General features: G+C 35.5%; 2 protein-coding genes across 7 annotated transcripts in view; one reads left to right on the top strand and one right to left on the bottom strand.

The window, feature by feature from the left end:
- Positions 1 to 12,392, bottom strand: part of LOC127859478 (A disintegrin and metalloproteinase with thrombospondin motifs 9-like) — a 205,145-nt gene extending 192,753 nt beyond the window's left edge. The window contains exons 1-3 of the mRNA XM_052396923.1: positions 12,187 to 12,392; positions 11,678 to 12,018; positions 3,305 to 3,476 (exon numbers count right to left, since the gene is read on the bottom strand). Coding sequence (XP_052252883.1) covers positions 3,305 to 3,476; positions 11,678 to 12,018; positions 12,187 to 12,283 — 610 coding nt within the window. The 5' untranslated portion in view covers positions 12,284 to 12,392. The remainder of the gene's footprint in view (positions 1 to 3,304; positions 3,477 to 11,677; positions 12,019 to 12,186) is intronic.
- A 2,151-nt stretch (positions 12,393 to 14,543) lies between these two features.
- LOC127859482 (peregrin-like) overlaps positions 14,544 to 23,589 on the top strand; it is a 98,847-nt gene continuing 89,801 nt past the window's right edge. For 5 of the 6 annotated variants that reach the window (XM_052396948.1, XM_052396958.1, XM_052396979.1 and 2 more), the window contains exon 1: positions 14,544 to 14,671. In XM_052396948.1, coding sequence (XP_052252908.1) covers positions 14,556 to 14,671 — 116 coding nt within the window. In that variant the 5' untranslated portion in view covers positions 14,544 to 14,555. Of the gene's footprint in view, positions 14,672 to 14,758; positions 14,867 to 23,589 lie in introns of those variants that run through there. The other variant, XM_052396968.1, reaches the window with a different exon arrangement.

Raw genomic sequence — 23,589 nt, 5'->3', positions numbered from 1 at the left:
AAATATTAAGGAATATTATTATTATAACAGATTAGAAAGCAAACAGATCAAAGCCAATAAAATCAACAACATAATTTACTTAGCGATTTTAACATATTTAATCAAATATATCAACAATTTTAACGTTGTGTTTTAGTACCCATATGCCTAATGGAAACTGAACTATAGTTTGCCAAAGTATCATGGTAAAAGGCTTGTATCTTCACCATATAATTATATATTGTTAATTGACTATTTAATACAAGCCCTTACACTATATACCAATATGTTTCTCTTACAAAAATACAAAAAATATTATATTAACAAGAGCTGTCAGAGGACAGCGCGCTCAACTATTCGATTGCTTGACAGTATAACGTAAGCCATCATAGGAAAATTGTTCAAATTATTCAATAAGGTCAAGGTAATAGTTCAGGTATATTTTCCACAATCTATTGAACATTTGTGAAGACATAAAACAAAGTAATAAGTGTTAAGGGACAAAGAAAATATTTGGGGAAGTATGAAAACTTTAAAATTTGCACGCTAACGCAGACGCAGACACTAACGCCGACGCCGGGGTGAGTAGGATAGCTCCATATCCTTAGGAAATATTTGGGGTAGTACGCAAACTTTAACATAGATTTATCAATAATATGCATATTCTAAGTATAAAAGGGGCAATAATTCTGTCAAAATGCTTGATACAGTTGTCTGCTCTTGTTTATAGGTTGGGGTCATGATGGTTAACAAGTATGCAAAATATGAAAGCAATATGTTAAGGGACATTGAAAATAGTTGGGGTACTGTAGTACACAAACTTTAACACTTGCTGCATATTCTAAGTGGAAAAGGGGCCATAATTATGACAAAATGCTTGATAGAGTTGTCTGCTCTTGTTTATAGGTTGGGGTCATGTTAGTTAACAAGTATGCAAAATATGAAAGCAATATGTAAAGGGACAAAGAAATTTTTTTGGGTAGTACGAAAATAATACTTGCACGCTAACGCTAACACTGACGTAGACGCCAACCCTGGGGTGAGTAGGATAGCTCCACTATATATATTTTATATATAATAGTGGAGCTAAAAATGAATTTCAGAGCTGAGTGATAATTTCTGGCAAGATTTACGACTTATATTCAATAACAACCAAAAAATGGAAACAAGAGATGTCTCTATAGGATAACATATGCCCCCAATAAACGCTTTGATAGAAGTTATGACCATTTTTCGGAACCTAAACCCCTTCGAAACCTTAACGCGGACCCTAATTTCAAGATCAAGGTCAAAATCAAGGTCAAAGGGGTCAAAATGTGTGTGCGTATGGAAAGGCCTTGTCCATATACACATGCATACCAAATATGAATGTTACATCTGAAGGGACATAGTATGAGCATTTTTCTAAAACTAAACACAAAGTGTGACGGACAGTGCTATCACTATATGCCCTCCTTTGGGGGCATAAAAAAAAAACATTGGTAACATATCAAAACATTCATAGAATGAAAGAAAAATATTCGAATTCAGACTTTTATGCTGTTTGCTGCTCATCAGTATCTAAGGGTTTGAAATGAAGCCTTTAAAAATTGAATCAAGTAAGAAAGGTATTAAATTATATTTAACTTTCTATGGGACTACCAATGCGTCAAAATACAAATCTAAGTGGTAAAGGGTTAAACTATAAAACTATATGAATCAAGTAAGAAAGGTATTAAATTATATTTAACTTTCTATGGGACTACAAATGCGTCAAAATACAAATCTAAGTGGTAAAGGGTTAAACTATAAAACTATCACAATTTCCAGGTTCAATGCAGATTTTATTGCTGATTCCAACACAAATCTGATTAGATGTTTTTATCACAGATTGACATAGAAAGAAGAAGAATTTTGCCCACCCACTGTCTTCAAAACCAGATGCACAAAACATAAAAATTACCATCATCAGCAAGTTATTTAACCCACTTTTAGAAAACCTAGCGTGTGTATTTTACAAGACCACTGAACAGATATATATACTATTGTGATGAATATGTCTGTAAGTTAATGAAAATAACCATTGAAGGTAAAACTTGGATAATTAATTGCATTAAGTAAACAAACTTTCAATATGATAACTTACCAAAATTAGTCAAAAGGGTGTTTATCTTGAAGGAAAAGATTAACAATGACTTAGAAAATTGCATTGCAAAAATACATGTATACTGCATCATACAATGACTCATCAAAAGCAAAATCTAAGTTTAACAACTTTTTCTGATATTAAATTATGTTAAGGAGAATATGAGTAACGGTTCTTATTCACTTAATACTTATTCACTAAATACATTCAAATAATCAGTTGTGATCGTGGACTTGATATTTAAATGCACAGTCACATCTACAGAAGAGCATGTGAATACGACTTAGCTAGCAAATGTTCTCGAAATTCAAGTGTCATGGAAATACTTCACATGAGCACTGTTCGGGGAAAACTGTTTACACATTTTATCTGCAATTGGAGCAGAAATAAATAACTGCACTGGATGGTGTACCCTTCCATAGTGTTATCAACCCCTAAACATCAGTAAACATGCACATTTTACCACAATCATGAGCTGTTAATCTTTACATCATAATAAATCACTTCAGAATTGACATTGTCTTGCAATTTCACTATGGAAACTTTCTCTTGCCAAGAATCATTTTTTTGCAGTTCCCAGCAGTATTCTGGCTTGTGGAACAGACTTATTATATAATATTATGTGACAGGTTTTATTCAGCCAGTTCTCCAAATTCTCATGAAACTTGGAAGCTGACTTCTCTTTTCCTATAAACATTTACAATTACTAGTGTATGCCTTTAAAAGTTGGTTTCTTCAATATCTCAGGCTTAATGATATTTTAATTTTGAGCAATATGCTTGTAACATAAAATAGCAGGTTGGAGCATAAAGGACGTCATAATTTAATTTTAAGTGTATTTTTATAATGCTATGTTTGTCAGGTCTATACTAATTTTTGTATCTCAGAGCATGAAATAAAACTAAAAACAAATAAAAAAGGAGTTGAGAAAGAAAAAGAAGAGGAAAGTAATGTACATATTATGTGGATAAAAATGAATGAATGATATGCAAAATTAATAAAAATCTGAGGAAATATTAAGGTGCACCATCGGTACATAATGAAGACTTGGTATTTTATTACTCATATTTAAGAAAAACAGAATTATTAAAACAAAGATCTTACCCTTATTCAGCATACTAAATAATACATTGTGGTAAGTTTATTCATCAGAAAAAAGGGCAAACTGTACACATACTAAAGAAATTGATTCAGACTTACCTGTATTCATAGAACAGTGTGTTTCACTATGGTTATGATTTTTTGAATGTTTCAATGAGTAGATTAAGTGAGGTATGGATTGTGCACTTTGGTTATTTTGATCACTGCTGTTCATTCCAGCCGAGTAAGGCTTTATTAGATAGCTCTGTCCATCCAGAGTAAATGTTCCCATCTGCAAAATAGAACACAATAAGTGAAACATGAATTTTTCAGAGGACGCATCCATGACTCATGTTAAGGATGTGTTGCCAACACTTAACACCATATTATACAAGTTTTTTAATTTTAGTTATGAATTAGCTTACATCAAAAGCAAGATGTGTTAAGGTCATATTTGACCTTTGACCTGTAACTGTGAGTTTGAGACAGAGTCACTTGTTGTATTGCAATATGTTTTACTTTAAAAAATCACTTAAAACATTCTTATTTTATAGGATAAACTGAGTCATAACAGTGTTCATTGATCAATAGTTATAAAATATAACATAAAAGTCATTCAAACAAATATAAGATGAAAAATACTGAAATTGATCAAGATACATGTATAATCCAACTAGTGATTCTTATTAAGTCAGGGTTCGACACTAAGGCACGTCCGACAGACATTGTCTAGTAAGATCGGTGGTCGGGCTAGTAAAACTGTGGGCTAGCTTGTCCGACTGGTCGTACATAACAAATCTATACTGATTAATATAACTATACCTAACCGAAAACCTTTTTCTCTTAATGTGTAAAATAACTCTCATATCCGTTATTTACATCAGAACAAAACTAGCGTATATAAATAAACGCGGAGAATTCACATGATTCATCGTTATTTTTAGACGCGAAGGAGAGCTTCCCGCAGAAATTGCTTGTTTCCATTGGTCAAGTTGTCATGAATATTAATGATTTTCTGAAGTGTCTTAGAACTTTACATCATGTTTTTACGACTTCTATTGACAATCGGTATCATCAATGTAAACATTTTGGCGTAGCAGACGAGAGAATGTTATTTAAAGAATGGCTTTGTTCAAGATTGGATTTTCATCCGACAAATAAGTTTATAAAGAAGAATCCGACGGTAAAACTGACACAGATTATGCTGGAAAAAGGGCCTTGGAGCTGTGGTTGCATGGAGCACAGCGGTCAAGGAGGCCAGAATTTGATGACCTTGAATAAATGTCACCTGCTGTACAGACATCATTTATTTAACTGGTGATAAACAGTGAAATTATAACAAACATTTTATGTTGTTTCATAGTTTTATTTTATTTTTTACTCTGCATCAAAATGACTTTCTTGTGTTCACTAATTATTTACTGATAAATAATTGATTAAACAGTTACACGACACAATTGTGTTTATTTGTTATGTCATTTATGGTCTAGTAGACATCATATTCGGGCTAGTACATTTTAAAGGAGCTGGTCCGATGGTCTGGCTGTAAAAAAAGTTAATGTCGAACCCTGTAAGTGCAATGTTTTGTCTGATTGGGTATTTTTAAAATATGGGTATTTTTGACGATCATGCATTTTCCTGTATAAACATGCGCGTTGCGCATGCTCTGCGTAAGTCACATGTTATTTAATTGGCATACACACAGTTCATTCACCAAATGACATAATTTATATGATAATTGCAATAAAATTAAAATACAAACAAACTCACATTCGTACACAATAGTTTTCATCCATTTTAAATACTCCTTAAATATTTCAAATCATCATGTAACATTTAAATCATGTCTGTTTCTATAGAACTTACACGATATATGACATATTGTGACAGATTTAATTATTGAGTGCACTTGGCATTTTTTAACAACCAATGTTATAGGTTTGAATGATAGATCCATTTGTCTAGCAAAGTTCACATAAAAAATATAATTTAATGATCATTGCAGAGCAGTATAAAAATGGGTTTTATGAACATTACACTACATAATTTATCAATTTTATCAATATTCCAGTTGACATTGTATTGCAAGTGTTCCATTAAATGTGCAGAGATTTGCTTAACTTTTTGTGCTGTATAATTGAGTTAATTGTGAGCGTCTTAAATACCCTACAAAATGTATTGAGCATACACAGTTAGTTTCATTTTATTTAAAAGCAAACAAAATTTAACAAGTTAACAAAAGGTATTTATACAAACGTTTGTTTTTAATTAACAATAATAATTGTATGTATCTTTTTGCATTTTAATGACAAGCAATCAAAAGTGAATAGAAGCCTTACACATGTCACACATTCGAACAAAACACACGAGGAAATTTATCATATGCAAACATTTATGATCCTTACGGTTAAATACAATTTATTAAACGTGATTCAAATGCCATGTACAATTTCAAAGAATTAAAATATGAAGCATGTCGATCTGAGTTAAACCTTCAAATAACCCGTCAATTTTATTTCAGTATCGTATAATTCACCCATGTTAGCTATGGCAAATTTACTAACAGGGGAGTTAATTATATTTTCACCAATTGTCTCAAACATGGAGACCCGTTCAGTTTGACCCTTGCCTTGCGGCATTTCAGTCCGCGCTGCGATGCATAGTGCTATTTTCAGCACGATCTGGCGACATCGGGATAATTGAATAAATATCACCTTTCACGACCCAGACTAATTAGAAACCTGCCTAAAAAGTCTCATAGGGACTATTCTGACCTCGCATCGCGGCGCACGTTTATTAATTGATAGCTGCGTGCAATAGTGGCTACGAGCATTGGTGTAGCAATAACGAACATTAACATTATCCACAGCCGCAATGTGTAATAAAATACCTACGAAAATATTACTTAACCTAGAACAGCTATTACGAATGCCATTAGCCCCGAACTTCCACAAAGTTCACGTTTGTAGATTAACCACTCAGTAGTCGATATCCAATATTTTCCAGACAGACATAATATTCGGCGCTGAGACGACTACCTGTGCATAATGAGATTAACTAATCTCCTGGAATCCTAGCCCCCACCCCCCCCCCCACCCCGACCGATAATCGGAACGTTTGTACACGGAGAGAAAAGATCTCGTGCATCGGCTGGAACATCGTTGGTCGGAAATTGTACGTGTCCCTTATAGCCCGAATATTAACAATAGAAGCATTTTTTAATTACAGAATATTTTTAAAGGTCGTTGAAAGAAATGCCAGCTGACACAGTATGATATTAGTATACGTTTGTTGCGTTAGTCTGATATTCGACATTGGATTGATAACAGTGCAAATTCAGCGGTGTTAATCACCGGTCACTCAGAAAGCGCAAGACGAAATTTAAGTACGTTTACACGTGGACATTTCGTTAATAAAAAAATGCGAAGTCGCACATTGCCATATCTACCATAAATTTAAAATGGAAAATGAATACTAGTTTTTACAAATTAAGTGCGATAAAGGCTTTTGGACAATCGCACATAATTTGTTGCAATGAGGAAAAGGCACTATACAAGGCAGGCATGTGTTATCAAATATTTGAATGCACATTAGAGCAACATCAGCATTACGGTATGCTTTTTAGCAAATTGACCTTAAAAACTTATTGACAGCAAGGTCAACAGTGTTTATCTCTGTTTCCTACTCTCAGGTACCGATGAACGAAAATGAGGTACGCTTCCGCTTTCGCCGTTTCTTTAATGTCCATAAAATAGTTTTAAGCGCGTTATATTATTTTTGTAATAATCGTTTTTCACGAACCACCTTCAAAATTGATAACTTACAAAGAAAGAGGTGAACAGTATCCTGTTTATACCATCTTCAACGGTGATAGTCAGGTGTGGCGGTCATTGCCTTGAAATCGCCACATGCTATCAATTGCGCACCAAAACCTATTTGTCAAATATCCTCGGAACGGCAAATGTTCTGAACTATTCATAAATGTAAACAAAGAAGTGGCATTTAGAGCTTCCGAACTTATCGCACTGAACAATGATGCCTCGGCTAAAATATTAATCCATGTCAGTGACCTTAAAGATATTTTCTCCCAGTAAAATCATGGAGTGAAGTCTGCAGAAATGGGTGTGAATAATTCCCTACGGTTTATTGCGGAATAAACGCCATGGGATTTCGCTATGGGCTATCGATATTGTTTCTCTTTAAAACATCGTAAGCATATTATGGCGCTTGGTTGTTCATGCTACCCCGAGCACTTGTTTTGATTACACAGAAAGCGATACCTGTTTCGCAATACAAACGAGAGAAATTTTAGTAATATAGTTTCTTCAATGCAATTTATTTCTACAAGTTGTTTGAAACTAAAGTCGACCACCGGCGATATATATCGTATGTGTAGTTAAAGTACCATACAGAGCATGCAATAAAATGAAAGAGAAGGATTATCCGCATGATTCATGTCATCATTTAATCATAATGATGTACGTCTGTATAAAGGAGCTAGTAAAACCAACAATTGCTTCGCTAAGCATTTATGATCTGTCGACTGTAAACTGCGCGATGCTCTATCGTGTTATATACAGATTCTGATTAATCGAGTTTAAGGAATGAAAACATACCAATACGAAGTGCAGTGTTAGTACTATGAATGAGCCACATCTTTTAATACCGAACTATTAGCTTGTATTTTTACTCGGATCATACAGTTAGTGAAATATTACACTGATTGTTGTACGCATCGACTCCATAGCGACGTATAGCATAATACAATTGTTTATTGAAGTATTGTCTATAAAAGTATGTAAACACACATGTGCAGAAATAATTTCTACGGATAATTGTTTCTAATCGTTCAATCGTTTCTTATCGTCCAAAATACGAAAATTCCTTAAAGGAAAACGTGTAAATATTGTCGTACATAAAACATTAATAATATGCTCCTACTGTCGTTGAACTGTCTCTCGACAGATACACTTACGTTCATGATGGTGTTCACGTCATTTAAATAGCAATTAGAGAGGCTGGTTACGTAATCTGTCATGTTGACTTCTTGTGGGTTTCCTCAAGCTAACGATAGTCGATACCATGTCAACAGTATATCGGGTATGCAAAGCCACTATAATTGCGACTGTTATAGAAATCTGTACCTCATTTGAATGTTATAAGAAGCAAGAGTACTCCTGCTCTCTGGATACATAGTTGTTGCTTGAATATGTTGGTCATACACACGTCGACATCATGCATCTAGCGAGAGGTCGAAATCATGCATCTATCGAGAGGTCGACATTATGCATCTATCGAGAGGTCGACATCATGCATCTAGCGAGAGGTCGACATCATGCATCTATCGAGAGGTCGACATCATGCATCTATCGAGAGGTCGACATCATGCATCTAGCGAGAGGTCGAAATCATGCATCTATCGAGAGGTCGACATTATGCATCTATCGAGAGGTCGAAATCATGCATCTAGCGAGAGGTCGACATCATGCATCTATCGAGAGGTCGACATCATGCATCTATCGAGAGGTCGACATCATGCATCTAGCGAGAGTTTCTAGTCTGAGGTCAATGTCACAGTTTGCTGGTTCTTTAACTATACATTAAATATAAACCGGACGCCAATGCCACGCTTAACGTACGTTCGAGAGAAACTATTATGTCAATCCCATGTGTTGTAAAACTTTTTATTTCTTATTCAAAGCATGGATTTGTGTAAAACAGTCTGATTTGCACATACATGTAATAGGAGCGTGCGTTGGTTGGTCAGTTCATGGACAGATTTTTACAGGTAAACTAATGGGTAATTATTGTGAAATGGAATACATGTACTATAGATGAGGTATTATTTACAAATAATACGTAATAATTTCCTTATTTTTAATTTTGTATGATCATTTATCGCTTACATAGGCATGATCATATCTTGCTGATTCAATTGCTGTTGACAACTGAGGAAGAGGGGATTCGTTGGTGGTTTTATTAGCATGGTAAACTGTCATCACGTAGGGTAAGAGTTTCAAGTTAGCTTATATGCGTGATCGCATTCTCTCTAATGAAGTAATCAGCATAATATCACAGGATCATGGACTTGTATATCAGTTACGTCGAAAATGGTCAGCTGTAAGAAGATACAGGTGTACATGTATGTATGCCTTCCTCCGACCGATTTTCAGAGGTTTGAGTCGCAAAATAATCACTGATCGTCTGCGTTCTTACGTTTCACGTTAGACGCTAAAGGTCCCAAAATGGGTGATCAGAAGATACCCATCCATTACCTGTTCCATGGTGGCCCTACTTTTACTAATGCGTTTGTACAGTGACAGAACTAATTTGAGAAAGAGTGAAAACCTTATGTTTCCAAAATATCGTGCGTTCCGAAAGACAAACCACACGTGTGGCACGTATCGTAAATTCGTCTTAAAACGAGCAAGTGTAAAAAAACACCGGCAAATAGTTTACTAGTGTGAAACATTAGCTCGCAAGGTTCACTTACGTACAATAGTCTCTTTTACGCGATACAATACGGCAAACTTATGGGTTAATAGTTGGTCTAGTGAACCTCAGTGGCGTTTGGCCTCTTGTTTTAGTTCCATTAGTTATTCATTATGAAATCTCAGGTGTTAATTTGTTCAAATTTAACGGTCTCTGAAATTTAATATTGCTCGTTCGAGAATTGTCAGACCAGAGTGCGGCGTGTTTCAAATGAAGGAAACATTAGTAACGCTGTGCGATCCGAGACTTGAAAACTATCGTGTAGATTTGAGCGCTATTAAAGTCAATTTTATGGCGTTGACAAATTACTTTACCGGTCTACTACTAATCGCCGTTTTATTACTTCAACAAACAATTTAATGATATACCCAAACTCGCTATTTTAAATCGTTCGTTAACTTTCATCTGTTTGCGAAAATTAACAATAATATTTTTCGTTCTTGAAAATAATTCAACATGGTTGGTTCTATTCGATCGCATTCTGTTCCATTTACGTTACTGTCTCAAAATATGAAAATAAGATAGACAGCAGACACCGAACGGGCGTCTAAAGTCAGGTACAACTTTTACAAGAAATAAACGCGAATGCGCGAAATCAAACAGGTTGCAGATCTACAGTTTTCGAAGCGATAGATTGTAACCTTCCTAGTCCCACTGTGCGCACATCTGTTTGTCTGATCCACGCACATGCAAGCCTCCAAGAAACAATAATGGCATATCTAGCAGAAACATAACGGAAGATCTGCTCATTAGTTTTACTGGGTATTTATGTTAGGTGGGTACGCCACATCCATCATACGTCAGAAAACGTTTATGGTTCAATAAGTACTTGTGCGCGATACGTTAATGCAATTCGCTAAAGAGCCAGGCAACCATACGCCCGTATGCGTTTAATTTTCAAATATTCAAATATTTAGAAATAAAATTCGGAACTGTGACAACCATTTCCAGTGGTCATACTTTAACATTACGAAATTATCTTAATCTGTAGTATAAGCAAATAGAACTCAACGGTCGTAGATATCAAACCGACGTTATTCTGATCAGTTAGTGACGATGGCGTTTCGGATATTGAGAACTATCGAAGTAATTGTGGCCAAATGAGAGACGTTTCCATGCAATCTTGTACTATTAAAAGTATCCCGTTATTTTCCAGATTGTCAAGTTTTTATCATCGGTGGCCTCTGATAATCGCGTAAGCCGCGAACAATACCCAATGACATGTATACACGTTGATACGCTTTCAGTTATCATTTTGCTCCGCACCTTACAGCTCATTATGTCATGGCATCGCTAAACTGACAGCGGTAACGTTTATGTATCGCAACTAATGGCACCCTGATACGAGAAGCTTGATTAATACATTATGCACAATAATCTTCTTCTACGAGACGCAAGAGAAGCAAATCAGCAAAGAAGCTGACGACCATAAACATGTGTGTAGGATTACCTTGTTTGAGGCCAAGACTCAGGCAAATTTGTATATATACACACGAATACCAGACTTTTACTCATTTACGTCACAAGTGTATGTTTCAGTCATTTTCTCACTTTCATATCGCGAGTCTGTGCAATATTTGCCGAATGTCATAACACCGTAATCGTCGCTGTATCTTTTACTACGGCAAACCACCTTCAATAAATAACATTTGTCTTTTGTGTATTTCGAAGTTTATAAGGTCCTTCGAGCAAGATACATGATTATCCTATTGCAATACAAACGGGGTATCGTTCTCACCAACGGTGTTAATAGTTTGATTGCTTAACCTCATAATGACCGGTCGGTCGCAAGCAGTCTGGTCGTTTGAAATATTTTTGTGAAGCACAGATTTATTTAATTATCCACTAATATGGACTTACCGCAGATTTAACTACAACGCGATGAGACCACTTACATTTTAAAGCGACGTATACATTAACACACTAGATGTACAATAGTGCTGTTAGCCTTATTCACCAGTAATACATCGTAGACAAAATGAAACCGTAAAATACACTTACCATTCCATCGCAAAGGTTTACCAAAACCCGGGAGTTCTGATTACCGTGGACCCTGCCCTCATAGAAACAAGATAATCCATTTTGAGAACCCTGCTCATCGAGCCATGTATTATTGCCTCTAAAGTGTTGCACCACTATTCCCGGTGTCACAATATCATCGTTACGTAATAACTTAAATTTAATATCCTTTTTAGAAAACTTGATTGAGTAATCCACTTGTTTATGCCACTTGTCCGGAACGCTCCTTTTATGGAAATGTGAAAATTCCTCCGTACCCACTCCATAGGTATATATCCTTTCGGGGAACACAATTACGTATTCTCCTGATTCATTATTGCCTCCTGTAAACAATTTAAACGATTCATTTCTCAAGTGCATTTAACCCTATACATTACCGAAAAAACGCACGAAAAAAAAGAGAAAAATTACTTAGGGAAAACACACACATTGTGGTTGTTACTTTTAAGGTTTTACATATCGAAATATAAAAAAAACATTGTTTAACCTACCTTCAATCATTAGATTTTGCAAATTAGGGTCCAGCGTTAGGGCTCTAGTGGCCAAACACCACAGTATACAGAGCCCAAAACCCCATACATCCCGCATGGCTTAACCTCTCGTCCCTTTCATTCAGCGTATTTGTCATCCATAATCTAACATACGAACAGAAGAACGTACACACTAAAAGACTTCCACAAAACACTTATATACACCTCTTGCACCACGACTGATAAATTATTCAGTGCTAAAGTTTTTCGCTAGACCGTTTACAACAAATGCAAAAATCGGCCTGCCCGTCAAAATCGAGCAGCCAATGGGTTATTAAGCCACGCCTCGATTACTATAGCTCTTACACGTACAAACTAGTATCAAATAGTATTTCATTCACTACATTGTATGAGTACAGAGTTAACTTGTACAGAGCGCTCACAATTTACTTGTGGTATAGTTCAATATTCGTCGACGTGAGGCTGTACGCGCGCGCGTAGTATTTATACACTTCCGAGGTAATCTAGTTAGTATAAACAAAATTACAATTCGCACGTCAATGAAAGTACGTAAGTGCGAAGTAATAAATTTTGAAGAAATTCTCAGCGGGGTAGATTGGACTAAAAGTAAAACGTAACGGTTTCAGCAGAAGTCGAGAAATATACCCGGAAAATAAAAATAGGAAGATTCGTTGTTTACCCTTATTGTTTTAAGGCCGCAAAAATACAGCTCCGTGTAAGAAGAAATAATACTCTATTGACTAGCCATCCTTGTAAGACAGAATACCGCAGGTCCTTATGATTGGTCCTACAAAGCAGCTTTTTGTCTTCCCTTGTGATGTTCCTTAAGACTTTGAAATGATACTGTACTTCATTCAGAGTGCAACCATTATAGTTATATAATCAAATGTTTGAATCCCGACAATCTGGACACGTTAGTAGCCATATTTCTTCAATATATATTTCTTATTTAAACCATCGCGTACCTTGTAACTTAATAATCTGTCCACGAACGGAACTTGCAGATGTTAAATTTTGAGTAACATTCACGTTTCAAGCGAGATCCTTTAACAAAGTTTACACCGTTGATATGCGTTTTATAAGTACGTGTTTTCTTTTAGGTACCAATATATTGTTACGAACGTATTAAGTGCTAATACAATATATATTCCACAATTGTTATTTGATTAAAATGCTCCTTTAACTATAAACTAAACTCTCAGACAGTCTCTTTTCAAGGTATGTGGGGACTATTCGGGAATTGGAAAGATAAATCCAGGATGTGAAATGTGAGAGTTGTGCGAGTGGCGGGCCTTCATTGTTTGGTATATCATCCTGCGAGATTAATAGTTTCGCTTACAATTTTAAAGTGTGTTTAAGTTGCAGTCTATAAGTGAAAAGTCTTATTTGTTTAACTGGTCAAATAGTAAGTATTACAATGAAAATACGAATTAGAATTTTTATGCCCCCCCCCCTCCTGCCCGGGAACAAGTGAAGGGAAATTTTGACAAAATCGTGCATTCATAATACATATAGTACTCATTATGCAACACAAACAGCAACAAAGTATGCGCTGTATTTGAATATGAAAGAGGATACATTGTATAATATGATAAAGCCTCCCAAATTTTATAACAATTTATTTTAACGCCTGTTAGTCTAAATGTATTTCCTTAATTAGGACGTGAGGTAAGTGCTTCGACGTTAAGTAAATCGGCAAAATATGATCGATAAATTTATCTACAACAGATACCAGCTCAAAAACGAAACTTTCCTCTCGGACTTAAATGCGTGCACAATTAGCATTGTTGAACTAAACAGAAACTTAATAAACATCCATTTAAACGATGCATCAATTATTGAAATATATACAAGATGAAATTATTTGTCGCTTATTGGAATTTAAATGAAATAACAAATATAAATATTAATAGTGTTTTAGTTTAGACTAATATTTAACATTTAATTGAGTCAGTGTGTTTTCTAGTTCTGATTCGAGGAATGCACAAATAGCTTCGGAAGTCAATGGACCTATACAAACAATTGTATAGGTCTCAGATAAGCCCCATGCATGATAATTATTGTACTTCTAATCATACTTTAGATAACTGTCCCAGGGTCAAGAAAACAATATACATAAGAATACATCTACCCGGTAAGAACATATTTAGTAGAAGTTTCGAGTTTGCTTCACACAAGTAGGTTAATTCATTAATAGTAAACGTGTATTCCTTGAAGGGAACTAAGTCATGTGTATGTGAATAATACGAACAGATTACCGTTTATTGATTTTTTTGAAAACACGAAATAAGTAGGTTTAAACTACACTAACCCGAAATATGTACCCGCATTTTATACTTGTTAAAGGATGCGGAAATTTCCGTGCGCGCATGCGTAATATCGAAATCAATAATTCGTTCGACGCCGCTTTGAAATTGTATAATTTTAGCATTATTTCTAATGTAAATAAGCGCATATTAACGATCTTTCACCAGATATCGTTAATGTAAGATACATTAAGTATAAAGCAATGTCTTCATACAAACCGCCGAACATGATTCATTGTTATTTGACCATTGTATTTGTTTTGCAGGAAATGTTTTGTTTTCATAAATTCAGGATGTTCATTGTTCATCATGAAAATAAGCTGTACATGTTTTAACAGTTTAAGATATGTTGTCAAATTCAACGAGATTAAAACGTAAGTTCACCAAATATTAAAGAACATCATCATTGTGAGATTTATTCAGTATGTATAATACGTAACGTTTGTTTAGCGAATTCCCCACCCACAATAAGTTTCACAGCTTTAATGTCGGCCAACTGATTTTAGAGAACTGAGCTGACATCTTAGCTGATTTTCACTGATTTTATTCTCCTAATCACTCCAATCATTATTAGGGATCGAAACGAACTTTTTACAATTTGTGGCCTGCTCGGGTAACCATCTTTAGTATTCTGGTTGCCCAACTTAAAAGTAATGAGCCCAGAACATTTACATTCTCCACTTTCCAATAGACCATAATGCCGTTGTAGACTGATGACTTTCGGTTTCAACGTAATTCGGATATTCCGTTACTGCCCTTGTAAAAGCAAATTGTCAATTCATCGTTTTAGGTAAGAAAATCAATTATCATTTAAAATAATATTGGAAATAATTGTTGGATGTGTTTGATAACTATTTTTAATATGTACAGTACAGGCAGCGTGTACTTGGACAAACGTCACCCGTCGCGGTGTTAATTTTACGGTGTTCGCTTACCAAACGACCCCCGCGATGGGTGTTCAGATCAAATATTCGCGGGGGCCGTTTTCCATAAGGTGGACACCGCGAATCACCGCGGACCCATAATATCTACCGCGGTGTTCATCGTGTTCGCTAGAAATAAAATAGTTGAACATAAACGTAGGTCGGTACCAATTTGCAGAAAGAATCTACCGTGCGTTTGAATGTTATAGGTGTCATTTGGTGTCTAAAAAATTAACAACGATTACGAACAATCACAATCGATTACCGCATACATGCAAAAATTCTCGTCTCTGTCCATTACCCGATAATCCCGAGATTTCCGATTTCATGCAAATTCTGGTCAATGTTGACGATAAAAGTGTGATAGAAATGCAAAAATCACAAACGTTCGCCATATCTCTAAACTATCAAATGAATTTCGGCATATGTTTCTATTTTAAGATTTGATGAAATAAACGCCCAATCAGAACAGGTGTATTCCAACATTCGTAAATCACCTGACGCCTAGTGCGCGCTTTGTGCAGAGTTCATGTTCTGTTACAAATTGTAGCCACAAATATATATATATGCCCATGATATTTTCATTTTCTTTGTTCTGAACCATAAAAAGCGCGCGAAAATTGGCGTGGGTTATTTTTTACACAAAATCTTCGTAGCGCAGACAACATTGGGATCTTTTAATTTCGATTTAAAGTTTCGTAGTGAATTTCTTCTCAAGTACCAGGGTAGCTCGCGAATGATTTGGAATTGACATTTCATCTGAATAAAATAAAAATCAAACACGCTGTAACACGCTATATTTAGATTTCATGCAACATGTACAAGTCATTTTCTGGAAATCGGGAGAAATGAAACCTAATTTTGTGAAAACAAAAAGGGCAATTGCATTGATTAACACCATAAAAGTTAATCGTATTGATCATCTAAACGCTTAGTTTTAGTTTCCGACTTAACGTACTGCCCGAGTTTAAGTACGCATAAATGTGCACATAATATCTACATGTACATGAAGTATATGATTTTATTTTGTTGATGTACATGTACATTTAAAACGGGTGAATGACCCTCGCAGACAGGTGTTTACGGTGGCTGCGCAGCATCGCGGTGATCACGGGTGTTCCCGTTAACGATAGCGTGCAATCGCGGCGATTTCGGGTGTTCGCCGAACACCGCGGTCAGTAGCGTGTCCGCCCCCCGCGAAATGTCACCCATCGGGAAAATTGAACACCGCGACCACGCGTTTTTGTCCAAGTACACGCTGCCTGTACTGTACTGTATAATATTGATTTTGATGTGTTGCTAGCCATATGAATAACTTTTTTGAATACACAAATCAATGTGGCGCTTGAATTTCGAAATCAGAGTCCCCGGGGCGCTTGAAATTTTCCGATCAGTGTATTCTTCAGTAAAACAAAGTGGAGATTGTCCAAAAAAATCAAGGTTTCCCTATCAGTGTATCAATATTCCCTGTTTTAAAAGAGCACTCAGTAACTACTTTCACAAGTAATCGCCATAAACACCTCATGGGGTAATGGATAATCCACTGATAAGAGAATAGCATGACGCGCGTATCGATTATTCTAGCCTTTTTTTTAAATCAGAGTTTATTTACAGGTCCTACCGGCCTCTTCACGAGGTCTTTGAGGTCCGACCTGCCATTATTCTAGCCACATTACACGGTCATTTAAATGCTGACAAGGATGTATCTGGTAACTTTCCAGTTGTCAAACTGTGAAGTTCATCGTCCAATCGGTTACGCGAATGCTTATGAGGGCGGGGTTAACTATCGACCATTATTTTTGATTGACGTTGGGCATGAAGAAAGAGTTTATCGCAGCTTGATTAGCAAGTAGTTGTACCATTTGAGTAAAATAAAACCGGTAATTAGTACAGTACAGAACATTAAAGACGGTTTCGGGCATCATCATCACACCTTTTTACTGTAAACAAGTGTTACCTTTGACTCATAATTAATACGAGAAATTAATTGCAAGTGGTAAACAATTAATTATTATAGCGGTTACAATTATGTGATAATTTATTTAATTCCAGTACATGTATATTTTTAACATGTCCATTTATAGAACTGATTCACCTCGTTTTTCTGACATTTATTCGACACGTAATGCGCTTTAACAAATTTTCGTTGAATTAATTACGCATACTTGTAAATGTTTCGTCCGATAATCGATAGTAAGAAGACTGATGATGGCAACCGGCCGTGATCCTCATGGACAACATGAATTTCATGCATAATTCCGTCACAACATTTATTCGACTCGTAAAGTGTGTAAACAAATTATTGTTGAATTTATAACGCAACAGTTAATATTTGTTGGAATCTCAAATGGGAATAATTAAATTTGTAATCCGAAACCCATTACCGTAAGTAGATGTTAACGCGTTTTTAATCCGAAACACACTTCCGAATGTAAATGTTACCGCAACGTTAAATATTGTTGCTTCAAATTAGCAGTGCAAATTTATTTTGTGTCGAATCTTTTTCTCAATTAAAAAGAGCGCGAAAATTATGCAGCATGTACAACGTCGCGTCTATTGCATACAAATGGCGTGTATTGAGCGTTTTAACAAGCACACAACAGGTCAGGGAATTGAGGCATATTCAGAGACAATATTTCATCAAATCTATAAATAGTCACTTAAAAATGGCAAGGTTTGTGTTAAAGAAATAACTGAAAGCTTTTATCGTAAATATTTACCAGAAAGAGATTGATAAAAACGGGATTATCGGGTAATAAATAGAAACTTGAAAAATAGTAAGTATACAGTAATAGAGTCGGGTTGAAACGGATGTATTGGGGAATCGTTCGAGTCGGGATTTTACTATCTGTGCGGAAAAGTTTTAAAACAATTAAACAATATAAAAAAAAATTGTTTAAATGAATGGGGGAATTTTTTTAAGAGTCATAGCGCACCAAATGACGTCTTTTGACGCTGTTTTTCTTTGAGTTATAACGCACCACAGAACGTGAATTGACACGTTAAATTTAAAAAAAAATCAACGTCGGGAAGGGACACCCCTCCCGAACCCACCCCCGGGGCGCCTGAACAAATTCCTGGGGAAGGCACTGATCATGTATATTTCCCGACAAAAGAGCGCGAAAATTATGCAGCAATATACAAGGTCAAGGTATATGAGCGTGCAAGTATTAATTTTTTATACAAACTGTGTAGCGCAGAGAACATTAAATTCTGTTGATTTTGGTTAAATGTTTCTTTGGTATTTTTAAAACAATTATATCGCCAACAATTTGATATTTGTTTTAAAGTCATTTCAAATCAAACACGCCGTATCCGTATCGTTACTGATAGAAGTAAAACATAATACTTTGACTTGTATAGTTATTTTTGTTGTGAGAGACCATCTGGGTAAACGCTGAAAAATATATGCAAACTGTTATTTTTTGTCAATGGCCTTTGATCCATTCTCGCACTTAATTGGCAGTGCCATCCTGTTGTTTCTGTGATTGTCACATGTTTTCACAGTTTGTACACATACAAAGAGTGCCAATTAGACACTAGAACAAACACTATAACCCGCTGGACAGTACACAATAAATAATCAAATGTTGAGGTTTTTTGTTTATGGCGTGAAAACCCAGAGAAATGCATGCACATTATACATCATCATCAAATTTATTGAACTCTGCGAACGCTAAGTGCTACATTGATATACTGGTTTTTTTTTCAGCAAAACAAACACAATGTTTTAATGGCTTCAATATATAGGCAATGATGTAATAACAACATATTATAAAACACAATGTCATAATAACATATACTTAAAAATAGAACAGTAATGTATTTCCGGCATATCAAGCATTGTGATTGTATGTAAAACGCTCGGAAAGTAAGGCGAGTAACACGAGTTATCTGCATTGGAGCCTGAAACAGAAATAAATAAGTATCACATAATTTAGTCCAAATAATTAGATGTAATCTACTGATTACATTTAACCTTTAAATGAAAGTGTCACGTAAACAATTTTCCGTGTCTTTAGGCGCGAATATCTTGCTAAACACTGTTAACAAAAGGGCTACACGTTATAATTCTTAATGAAATGCAAAAATAAGTCTTAACATAATTAATAACATCAATAAACACACATGGTAAGATCAAAGTTTAAATGGAAAACTTATATCATATTCCTGATCTTCATGAAACTTGGTCAGAAGATTCATCCCAATTATATCTTGGACGAGTTCGAAAATGATGCCTGTTGGTTGAAGAACATGGCCGCCAGGGGCATTCTTCCTTATATGGCTATGGTAAAACCTTGTTAACACTCCAGAGGCTACATTTATTTCCAGATCTTCATGAAATTTGATCAGAAGATTGGTTTCAATGATATCTTGGATGAGTTCGAAAATGGTTACATTTGCTTGAAAAACATGGCTGCCAAGGGGCGGGGCATTTTTCCTTATATGGCTATAGTAAAATCTTGTTAATACTCTACACGCCACATTTATTGCCTGTTCTTCATGAAACTTGGTCAGAAGATTCATCCTAATAATATCTTGGACGAGTTCGAAAATGATGCCGGATGGTTGAAAAACATGGCTGCCAGGAGGCGGGGCATTTTTCCTTATATGGCTATAGTAAAACCTTGTTAACACTCTAGAGGCCACATTTACTGTCCGATCTTCATGAAACTTGGTCAGAAGATTCATCCCGATAATATCTGGGATGAGTTAAAAAATGATGCCGGTTGGTTGAAAAACATGGCTGCCAGGGGGCAGGGCATTTTTCCTTATCTGGCTATAGTAAAACCTTGTTAACACTCTAGAGGCCACATTTATTTTCCGATCTTCGTGAAACTTGGTCATAAGATTTGTCCCAATAATATCTTGTTATCTCAGGTGAGCGACTTTGGGCCTTTCAGGCCCTCTTGTATATATTATCAGTATAGAGGTATACGTTCTAGAATCTTATAATAAGGTGTTCAGATTTATTGACCAGTCGCCAAATTATAGATCGCTCAACCCACATAGTCACGTGGTCTAGTGATTAGAAAACTCCGACAAGCAGATCGCAATAATAGCGGATTACGTGAGGGAAATTCTATATTTGTATTGATGCATTATGCTCTTTTCTATAATACAAATTATTAAAGCCGCACACTAAACTAAACTGCTTTGTAAAACGTTAATACAATCATAAATACTTTAGAGAGAAATGGCGTAATCAAAATAAATGAGTTAATGGCAGACTGACTATCAGAAACGTTTCTTATACATATTATATAGGGAGTTGATGAAAAATCCGTTGTAAAATAAGCATTTATTTCATATTGATTTTGAACTTGTATTCAACCGTCTGACGGTGAACCCGGTGGCTATTCATATATAATTTTGAAAATATTTTTATTAAATGCAAATGACATATCCATATCATGATGGGTTTTTTGTTTATTAAAAATGTTTAGATCTTTGTTTTATTGTGTTATTTTTAAAAAGACACCGATTTTTTTTATTTACAGGGCTTTCCTTAGACCTCAAATCTCAAGAGTCAAGGACTCTTGGGACCATATTTTCAAGAGTCAAAATCAAACTTCTAAGAGTCCTTATAATAACGCAGAAGAGTCAATGATTTTTTGCAATTTAAGCAAATTACTGAGATATAATATATAAAAAGCAACAAATTAAAAGATACATGTATGTTAACATTTATTTCTTACATCTTACTGTCACTACAACACTATGCATTAAAACACAATATTTCAATGATTAATAAATACAAAACATGTATTCTAATACAACATTAACTTCATGTATACAGCAGAGTAATGTGTCATATGATATGTTCTAAACAACATCTCAAAGAGTAATATGTCATATCATGTCTTACACAACATCTCAGAGAGCAATACAGTACAGGCAACGTGTACTTTGACAAACGCCACTCGTTGCAGTGTTCATTTTACGGTGTTTGCTTACCAAACGACCCCCGCGATGGGTGTTCAGATAAAATATTCGCGAGGGCCATTTTCCATAAGGTGGACACCGCGCATCACCACGGACCCATAATATCTACCGCAGTGTTCATCGTGTTCGCTAGAAATAAAATAATTGAACATTAACATAGGTCGGTACCAATTTGCAGAAAGAATCTACCGTGCGTTTGAATGTTATAGGTGTCATTTGGTGTCTAAAAAATTAACAACGATTATGAACAATCACAATCGATTACCGCATACATGCAAAAATTCCCGTCTCTGTCCATTACCCGATAATCCCGAGATTTCCGATTTCATGCAAATTCTGGTCAATGTTGACGATAAAAGTGTGATAGAAATGCAAAAATCACAAACGTTCGCCATATCTCTAAACTATCAAATGAATTTCTGCATATGTTTCTATTTAAAGATTTGATTAAATAAGCGCCCAATCAGAACAGGTGTATTATAACATTCGCAAATCACCTGACGCCAAGTGTGCGCGTTCTGTAGAGTTCATGTTCTGTTACAAATTGTAGCCACAAATAAATACATGTATATATGCCCATGATATTTTCATTTACTTTGTTCTGAACCATAAAAAGCGCGCGAAAATTGGCGTGGGTGTATTTATTTTTTACACAAAATCTTCGTAGCGCAGACAACATTGGGATCTTTTAATTTCAATTTAAAGTTTCGTAGTGAATTTCTTCTCAAGTACCAGGGTAGCTCGCGAATGATTTGGAATTGACATTTCATCTGAATAAGATAAAAATCAAACACGCTGTAACACGCTATATTTAGATTTCATGCAACATGTACAAGTCATTTTCTGGAAATCGGGAAAAATGAAACCCAATTTTGTGAAAACAAAAAGGGCAATTGCATTGATTAATACCATAAAAGTTAATCGTATTGATCATCTCAACACTTAGTTTTAGTTTCCGACTTAACGTACTGCCCGAGTTTAAGTACACATAAAAAATGTGCACATAATATCTACATGTACATGAAGTATATGATTTTATTTTGTACATGTACATTTAAAACGTGTGAATGACCCTCGCAGACAGGTGTTTACGGTGGCTGCGCAGCATCGCGGTGATCACGGGTGTTCCCGTTAACGATAGCGTGCAATCGCCGCAATTTCGGGTGTTCGCCGAACACCGCGGTCAGTAGCGTGTCCGCCCCCCGTGAAATGTCACCCATCGGGAAAATTGAACACCGCGGACACGTGTTTTTGTCAAAGTACACATTGCCTGTACTGTATGTCATATGTCCTACACAACATCTTAAAGTTTACATACAAAATATGTATTCTCATACAACATTTACTTCATGTATACAGCAAAACAATATGTCATATGTTCTACAAACCAACAATCATTTGAGCAAATAAATAAATCATTCATGCATTTAAAGAGTGATCTCATTTGGGTGCCCTAGAAAAGAAAATGTAATAAAACAACACTATGACTACACATTCAGAATTCGAAAAGGTTTCTCTGCGACATTTTCCGAATGCACAAGCACAATTACACTTTGCACAATTACACTTTATCCAATAACTTTGTCTGACCGTTTTACGTGGCTATTAAATTAAGAATGAAATACAACATGTGAAAAAAAAACATTTTCGCTGGCTATCACAAAAAAAACAACAACATACGGGTGGTACCTAAACACAATAGCCTATATAAATCGGTAAACTATAAAAGGAAATTATTTCTACTCGCCGATAAAGGTGCCTCCGTATTTAATCCCATCAAAAATTCCGACGCCCTTTAATTATTTCATGTGCCATCTTCACTGAAGACGTGCGACAAACACGCCGTTTTCTATGCCTTCTCAAACGGTCAATTATTACGCCTACATGTATTTTGTAATCAATAAGCTCATGCAAAAATTGTCACTTTGCCACAAGGTCAGTTATATCGGTTCTATAGTTATTTTTAGCAACTTTGATGCAAAGTGTGTAATTTGACGTTGTAGACAGTACATATGCCAGCATAACTTTCGCGCGTCTTTGAACTGAGCAATCATGAAGTAAAACAGTGATGGGTGCATTCAGCTTTGGAAATACATTCTGACATACTCTGGAAATATCTCAAAATATGCTTTACGGTGTTCTGTGGATATTATTTTATATTGAGTATTATTAAAACTGACGCGGATGAGTCCATTCTGTTTTGGTGGGTTTATAGTTCTTTTTAAATG

Source organism: Dreissena polymorpha, chromosome 1 (assembly GCF_020536995.1).
Source record: "Dreissena polymorpha isolate Duluth1 chromosome 1, UMN_Dpol_1.0, whole genome shotgun sequence".
Classification (NCBI taxonomy): Eukaryota; Metazoa; Mollusca; class Bivalvia; order Myida; family Dreissenidae; genus Dreissena; species Dreissena polymorpha.
The sequence above is the reverse complement of the archived record's forward strand: the minus strand, read 5'-3'. Positions and strand labels throughout refer to the sequence as shown.